The sequence below is a fragment of the Austrofundulus limnaeus genome, unplaced genomic scaffold (assembly GCF_001266775.1).
Source record: "Austrofundulus limnaeus strain Quisiro unplaced genomic scaffold, Austrofundulus_limnaeus-1.0 Scaffold141, whole genome shotgun sequence".
In the NCBI taxonomy this organism is placed as follows: Eukaryota; Metazoa; Chordata; class Actinopteri; order Cyprinodontiformes; family Rivulidae; genus Austrofundulus; species Austrofundulus limnaeus.
Window position 1 is genome coordinate 545,874 of NW_013952543.1, and position 8,418 is coordinate 554,291.

An 8,418-nucleotide genomic window follows, 5' to 3' on the forward strand; every position below is an offset into this window, starting at 1 on the left:
GACCATCCACTTACCAAAGAAAAACAATTTTATATTATCAATCTTATTATATATTTAGCCAAATAGCATATTCACAAATGCCGCTACACTAATCAAAAACCTCTTCTTTCTATTTTCTTAAACGAAGTCAAACAATATATTACAACTATTAGACACTCTATAAATACGAAGGCTATTAAAACCTGTGCCTTATGTGATCTTTTTCARGTCTTTGTGTAATGTTATTTTAAAATTATCTCAAAGCTTGTAACCTAACCCCCTGGCAAATGTTTTACTGTACTCTGTTTTACATTGTTCTTCATCTTGATTCTGAAAAAAAAAAAAAAAAATAGATGTTCGCAGAAGCTGGCAGAAAGCCAATATTTTCACTAAGTTAAAGATGTTTAACTAATTGTTTTGTCTAAAATGTGTTAAAAAGATAACATTAGTTAATTTTAAAGCAGTTTAGTTTGCTTTCAGACAGACACTAATCTAAATTGGCTCATTAGTGCAGGCCGCAGCCAGCTGGTTTAAAACATTATTCTCATGGTTTCTACTATTTACAGGGATTTTTGAATCAAAATGAGAGATTTGCATTATTGTTGCTCAGCAGTTCGTGTTATTGTTTTCTTTTGAATTAGAGGTACTTGAGAAGAGTTGCCATTTCTACATATCTTTTTGGTTTTTTTCAGTAAGTTGGATTTGGGCCTCCCAAAGATAAAGAAATGGCCACCATCAGGTTCGGGACCACCAGCGACCCTTGCAGGCTGATCCCTGAGACCAGGACCCAACATGAGAAGGAGGAACACGGTAAAACCAGAGCTTTGAGACTTTTTAAAATTATTTTTGTTTTCATTAGCAACAATGTTTGAACTTTCTTTTCTTTTTTGAAAAAGGAAAATATGACCCAGACAAACTTCTGCAGTGTCCCTTTGATAAAAACCATCTCATCCGGTCCTGCAGGTTTCCATATCATTTGATTAAATGCCGCAAGGTGAGTTTTTGTTTCATCTAAAGTAKAATATATGAAAAATGCAGAATGAGTGTGAAATGTAGCTGGGCTTAAGGTTTTTGTTTTTATGATGGCTGTTTTTAATGGAAGCTGGGAAGTCCAGCACTGTTTGTTTTTTAATGATTCAGAATAAACAGTTTAATTGACTTCACAAAGTAACAAGTGTTCAGTGATGTAGGTATGACCTCATCTTGTCTGCTGGACTGAATGTCCTGCAGCTGTGGTTCATCAGAGGAAAAACGTTAAAGATTGAGTTTCAGACACTCTGTATTTGGCTGTAATGAGCTGCTCCTCTCACCAGACCAGAATATAAACTTGATATTTCAACACATTTTTATCAGAACAGAATTTTTCTACATTTTATGAAAGGCCATCAAAACGTAACCAGAGAATCTCTAAACATCTCAAACATTTCACCACAACTTTACCAAATAAAACCACTGGTGGGGGAAACATGGACACCTGCTTGTTTTAGTTGTCAGATTTGAACTGTAAGATGCTGACTCAGCTGCCTGGTTTTATGTCTGAAGAACCACCCAAAGTTGGCGAGTGAACTGAAGACCTGTCCCTATAACGCTCGACACCTGGTTCAGAAACATGAGCTGGCGTACCACGTTGAGACCTGTGAGGACCGGGTATCTGTGGACCCAGACGGTAGTGAGATCTTTGTGTGGTTGTCTTGATCAGATACTTTTTTTTTCTCTTGTAGCAGTTTAGGAAAAAATCCTTTATCTTTTTATTTATTTTTGAACAGCTGGAAACACCAGTAGAGGCTGGCACGTCCCAGTTAGCACATGGGTCAACCCAAACATGTCTGAGGACTGGGACAAAGGTAAGCTCAACAAAACATGATTTATTCTTTAATGTTTTGAAGAGGAAAGATTGTAAAGATTATCTGCATGTAATTGTCAGTTTTGTGTGAAGCTGATGTTGTGTTTTGAACAGATGAGTGTGTAACAGTAATGTTTGTCTGCAGAGGTAGATGAAGATCCTGCTCCTCCGTTTGTGTGGGGGCAAACCCCACAGCAGAGTAACATGTAAGTTGTCTGCTTAACAACACTTGATGTGTTGATGCATATATTTTAGTCTTAAATATTTTATTTATTTATTTCTCTCCTGCAGACTGCACCTGAAGCCCACCAACAACCTAAGCCCAAGTGTTAGGGCTCCTGCTACCCTCCCCTGGTCTGGGAAGCAGTGAGTTTCACTTGCTGCAGCCCAACCATAGCGTTAGATGCTACCTCCACAGGTCTTTTAGTTATGTTTTAAAAATGTTTAAATTTCTTTCTTTTTTCATTTTGAATGTCATTTTTAGCGACAAGATGCGTGGGTTTTCTGCCCATTAGCTTGCAGTAATGTTGTTATCCTTGTTTTAATCTTGTTAGAATTGTAGCTTATTCAAATCTGTTACCTGTAATGGTTGTAAAATTGCATCTTTTGTGCTGCAAATCTGTTTGTTGGTCTAGCACAGTAATTTTTTTCATGAAAGTGGGTGTGAGGGTTTCGATTCTTTAAATCAGAAAAACCTTTTGTGTGAACCAGTTCTACCACTGTCCTGCTAAGAATAAGAGTGCTTTGAAGTGAATTAGTTATCCTTAACAATAGTCTGTGCTTGGTTTCATCAAACATTTCCTTTTTTTAAATATTTCTAAAACTTGCTCCAAGCAGATTTTCACATTTTGAATAAAAGGTACAAATCCTCATGATGTCGTCCTAATTCATTTTTTAATGGATCTTTTTGTCTGTCAAAGTTTTTGACYAATTGTGAATTTAATGTGCGCACAGGTTTCAGGTTTACCATGGTTTAGGTTCTAACAGTAGTTGCTTTGGGCCCGTATTTATAAAACTTAGAGTGGATTTTTAGACTTCAGTGCTGAAATTCTTTTAGATTTGCTCCTACTCTCAGACTTAAGTGTAAGTGCCAGTTATGAAAATTCTTAAGTCTAAGAATCACTTTTAATCCTGAGAAAAGTTCAGACTGCTCCAGAGGACTCAAAAGTGTTAAGAGTTGCCACTGTACGCTCCTGTCGGACCAAGCTGTTACAGTGTGTGTGTGTGTGTGTGTGTGTGTGGCCGGTGTTGTCTGTCAGCGGTGAAGAGGAGGTAGCTGCTCAACATGACCTCACATTACCTCAGGCTCTGAGGAAAAAAAACTGAGCTGCTGAGTTTTTGATAAAAAGAACCTGTTATCATGATGCAAATGAGAACAGTTGATGTAATTTATAATCAGTACAAGGTGACAACATTAGTGTGCTGAAAGTGAACTTATCTTAGGATTTTAACAGTYTTATCTTGACATTTCCCCAACAACATTCTTGAACATGAAATCAGAGGCAGTGATTGGTCCATGCCGGTGTTTTTTCTAACGACGTCATCCAGGATCATCTTTGCGGCACAGCCAGGTGTCGCAAAACAGCTCCAAGACTGACATTTAAGAATTACTCCTACACTTCACTTAAAGTGAGACTGAGACGCTTGATAACTGACTTTTACTCTCAGCTTTTAACTAAGAATTATTTTACATATAAGTCCACTCTTAGCAGCGTTCTTATGAGTAATTCTAAGAAGTTTGATAAATAYGGGCCCAGATTGCTAATTTCACATCGTTAATGTTGGCAGGTCTTCAGATGAGTCCTAACCTCAGTTTGCATCACCACGTTTGTCATCTTTCATTTTGAGGCTGTATTCCTGCAGATCTACCTAAATGTACAGGATTCAACTTTTCAGTCACAACACAGCCTTGCTTTCCATTTTACTATAAACAGTTTTATCCAAGAAACACATTTTACAGAAAGATTGAGATGCTTGATAAACTTGTCCACAATTTCTGTTTTTTTATGGTCTTTGCAGCTTATGTCTAAAAATAATATGCAAATATTTGCATTAAATTGACAAGCATTTTATTTTTTTATGATTTATTTAAAAAGGGGGAGTGAATTTCCTTAGGTTTGGGAGACTGGCCGATACTTAAGATCGGTGGAAAAGATCAGCTTCTCATGTACCTCCAAAGGTCTGAAAATCAGCCACTTTTTTTTCTCTCTCCTGTTAGCTCTACCTTAATTTTGTGAGTAGTGTATCCAATTAGTGTCCTTTTGGGTCTGAGGTTTAATTTTGCAGCATGTTCAAGTTTGTCTCATCAGATTTCCAACACCTTTTTCTATTAAAAATCCATATTTTTTCAGGACTCAGATTGTGTAGGCTTTTATTAGGGTGGAGACCGCAGTTTTCTGGCCAAACACCAATCTTAAAGTCTGACCTGCTGATTCTAATTTTGGCCTGTACCATTTTTGTTTTGTTTATTTTACCACTGACACTGTCAGGTGATGTCACAATACACCTTCAATGTTCCATTTTAAAAAAATACTGAACAATTCCCTTAAACAATACAAATTTGTTTGAACTGGACATTAGTTAGGGATATTTTCCAAGTGTTGTCTTGATCTCAAAGTGAACAGCATGATGAGGAGCGCTGCTGAAGTATATAACTGAACCAAGAATGGTCAATTCAAACCCCTGCTGTGAGTTTTGCCATTAAGCTTCTTGTTTATAAAAGGCAAGTTAAAACACTGAACATTTGGACATGTGCATTCAAAAGTTCAAAGGTCACATTAAGCTCACCTGTAAATATTCTGATATTTTCAACAAATATCTCTTTCTTGTGAGCATTGAATATTAGTGCTTGTCCACTGTGTGATATCTAGGCGTTTTGTAGATATTAAAGCTGTTTCCAAGTCAGGAAGTCCTTTTTGTGTCTGAATACATAGACCAGTAGATGGCGCCACTTATTTGCATTTTACATGTAAAATGATCTGCAGACTCTAAAAGCCATTTCCAAACAAAATGCATTTAAACTTACTGAAAGCTCTACTGTCTTCCAGTTTTTCTACTTATTTATCTTTTAAATATGAACACATTTTAACTCGATCTCTGCGCTAATTTAAGAAAAAAAAAGTTTAGTCTGAGAGGAAGCAGCTGTGCAGGAGTGACCTCAGGGTGGGATCAGGATAATCCAAGTGTGAAAGCTGCCTGCCCAGCACACTCTGTCATATCTAAGAGGCATTACTGATTTCGTGTGATGACTGTCTATTTTTGTTGYGGCTATTTTTAGAGGTGTTCAGAATGTCTTAACTGTAAGGACATGACGCCTTGGACATGATGCAGGACTTAAGGTCTTTCTAGGACTCTTGTCTCTAAAGGAGCTCCCTCCTTTGCTCAGATGTCCCTTTTATTACCTGTATACAGTGTCAGCTGAGGGATATAAAGGAGCTGGACTTTATTTTTAACATTGTTTGTACTGGACAGGCTTAAATGTCACATTGAAAACAAGTTAACGCCAGCAGTGCTTGCATGTTTAAATCAGTGTGAGTGTTGTACCTTTTTAAATCCTAAAATAAAGAAAAACCTAGAATGTCTTGAAGAAATGCATATCACCTGCTGCATTTTCTGCAAGAGTTAAAGACTAAGATCATGGTAATATGAGAAACTATTTCAGACAAAACGTAAATTATGTCATGCATGATCTCATGCAGCATTACAGGTTCTTTTGAAACGTTTTAGGGATAAAACTATGTTGAGAATGCCTCTCRGCTACTAGCTCAGAACTGACTGAGTTATAGCCATTTCTGTTTGGTTTTCCATTAGGGCTGCACAATACATGGAAAATTTATCGTCTTTGTGATTACAGCCAGTGTGATAGGCACGTCGCAAAAAACTGCATAAACTACATTAAATGTTTTGGCTTTATGAGTTTTGTCACTCAGACAGAAGCTTGAAATATTGCACCAATCAGATGGAGCCATTCATACTTTAAAAAAATTCATGTTGGAATGAAATTTTAATTTTTTTTCTCTGAACCCAGAGCAGAAAGACATCAACAACATTTACTTATGTATTTGCTCATTTATTCCAAGCTATATCGTCATCACATCGCAGGTTTTCCTAATATCKTGCAGTCCTACTGGCCATCTTGACTTGGGTTGATTTTAAAAGTTAATCAGTTGTATTTACTTTATGAGAATTGTATTAAAATCTCACTCATGAGATATTTTACTAACAGAACATATAGGCTACATACAGACATGGGCTGAAACGTATTTTGCCTTTGGAGGTGGGCAATAAAATTTTGCACTGAAATGTTTCTTAGATTCTTCTTTCTTTTCAGGTATTTATTGTTGTTTAAAAATCGTACATTAATCAGGCGTGAGTTTTATTGCTCAATCAGCTGTATTTTCTCAGGTTTAGGTTCTCCACTGATCAGACTTTTTATTTTTTTAAACATTTCAAAATCTTGTTACTCTTTGGTTCATAATCTAAAACCAACTATATTTGTTCTCCTGACAGCAGGAAAATGAYACTGAGTAGCTTTGTTACTTGTTTGTTTTAGGAAAAAATCTAAAAACCTAAAAGAACTGCTGTACAGGTGGGGCCTGGAACATGCTGTAACGAGAGAAACCTCCCTGGATTCAAATACGTCAAACTGTGAGCTCAGAGGATTTGGTCTGTAGGCCGGAGCTAACTCTTTGTTCCACAAAGCAGAACAAAAGTGAGGATCTGAAAACTAAAATAATGTATTTAGTGTGTTGTGGTGAGCAACAACGTAGTTCCTCCTCCATTCTGGGAAACACACAAAATATTAAAGTTCTGTTTCATGATGGTAGACCAAAGTATTTCACGTTTAGATCCACCAGGTACTATATTTAAGTCTTTGCTATTTTTAGCTTTTAGCAAGCTTCTGCTTTAGCCTTTTGCTTAGGAAACCATCGGCTACTTTTATCTAACATTATGCTATTATTAGCTTTCAGTTAGCCTTTTGCTTTTTTTACTTTTAGCTATTTTGTTTTGTTTTTTTAACTTTCTCAATTTCAGCTCTTTCACTGAATATCTCAAGTCATACACTATTGGCATTCACTTTGCATTTTCACAGTTTACTGTTCTTGTTAAAGTTTTGTCCTGTGTGTTGTTGCGCAGCTTTAAAAAACTACTCAAACATATGATTTAATTGTGAGTAGTGTGCTTTTAGTTTTACTAGCAGTAAGTCAAAATGAGCACAAAACAGTGAGGGACAACAGACTGCAAACAGTGTTTTGACTCTAAAATGAATGTATGAAAACACAGTTCTTTATTATCAGTAAAAACTGCAATAAAACTTGCAGCTCCCGAGCATCCAGCCTCACCTGCTGGTGACTTACTGCAGGGTTCATTTCAGACCTGTGCTCCGACACGACCCTGAAACTCTTCACTTGGCCTCATGAACACTCAGCAAAACAAGTTTCAGGCACGTCTCTGAAACCGAAGCCCCTCGGCTGGTCTCACGTTGTCAGTGCATCTCTCTCGTGTTTTCATCGGAGCGCCCTGCACATTGTGCGAGGAACAGTTTGCTCTCTGGAGCTGGCGTGTCTCCCTGTATGTCTGGGTGAAGCGTGTGATCTTCCTGTTATCACCTGAATTTCTCTGACGGGGCACGTTCATGCTGCTCTGACACTCCAGAGTTACACTTCAGGCACGATGGTGGCTGGATCACCAGGGTCCTGCTGTCCACACAGCCTTCATCAGTGCACCATCACACACAGAGGACGTGTCATCGGATAAATGCTGACTGTCCAGCTGCTGTTCTTGCATAAGTCAACCGTTTAGACCAGTATTTCCCAAAGTTGGGGTCGGGACCCAAAGTGGGGTCCTGAAACATCAAGGTGGGGTCCTGAAAAGATTTTCTAAATTAATTACATTTTTGCCTTAGTTGTTACAAATGAGTGAGGTTAGTGTTTTTAAAATGGATAAATGTTGTATAAAAATATTGTTACTATGCCCATGTTTTGTTGACCTGATACAAACATTTATCATCCAAAACTAGTTGTGGGCACAGGTCTCTGCTATTGTTATTTTATGGGTCAAAAGCTGAAAAGTTTGGGAACCACTGCACTTTGGTTCCCAAAGTTGGGCTTGGAACCCAATTATGGGTCATGAAGYACCTTGGATAATCTCCAGAAATCAATTTAAAGGGTAATAAAATAATTGATGATGTAATATTTTCCCTGTAATTATTACAAAAACACAAAATAAGTATAAATAAGTATTTGTGTACAAGTTGTTTAGATTGTCAAAAAGCCTGTGTTTTTAGGGTTATGAACGAAGTTCGTGTACTCAGACCAGTAATATTTGGGGTCGCAAGTTTTTTCCATGGATATTTTGTGGGTCAGAAGACAAAAAGTTTGGGAACCACTGGTTTAGACAGTTTTAAAATCATCCACATTATATATTATGTTACAGAACCACAGTAAKAATTTCTGGTTCTGCTTCTTGAGTAAGTTGGCGTACCATAAATAAAAACAATATAACAACACCTAAAGATTAGTGACTCATTTACCAGTTTAGTAAACCTTAAGAATAAAGGACACACACACACACACACACACACACACACACACACA

The 8,418-nt window shown here is 37.3% G+C and overlaps 1 protein-coding gene across 1 annotated transcript; it reads left to right on the forward strand.

Annotated features, from left to right (window-relative positions):
- The first annotated feature begins 526 nt into the window (after positions 1 to 526).
- On the forward strand, positions 527 to 2,694 carry gtsf1 (gametocyte specific factor 1). The gene is made up of 6 exons (XM_014016236.1): positions 527 to 789; positions 876 to 973; positions 1,522 to 1,645; positions 1,746 to 1,823; positions 1,968 to 2,028; positions 2,114 to 2,694. The coding sequence occupies exons 1-6, from the start codon at positions 705 to 707 to the stop codon at positions 2,190 to 2,192; spliced, it is 525 nt and encodes a 174-aa protein (XP_013871690.1). The 5' UTR covers positions 527 to 704; the 3' UTR covers positions 2,193 to 2,694.
- Positions 2,695 to 8,418: the final 5,724 nt, after the last annotated feature.

What these genes read in the sequence shown, in the direction of transcription:
- gtsf1 (XM_014016236.1), top strand. Translation starts at nt 705, where the DNA reads ATGGCCACCATCAGGTTCGGGACCACCAGCGACCCTTGCAGGCTGATC. An exon ending in GTCTGAGGACTGGGACAAAG is followed by an intron (nt 1,824 to 1,967) that starts GTAAGCTCAACA and finishes GTTTGTCTGCAG; the next exon opens with AGGTAGATGAAGATCCTGCT. An exon ending in ACCCCACAGCAGAGTAACAT is followed by an intron (nt 2,029 to 2,113) that starts GTAAGTTGTCTG and finishes TCTCTCCTGCAG; the next exon opens with ACTGCACCTGAAGCCCACCA.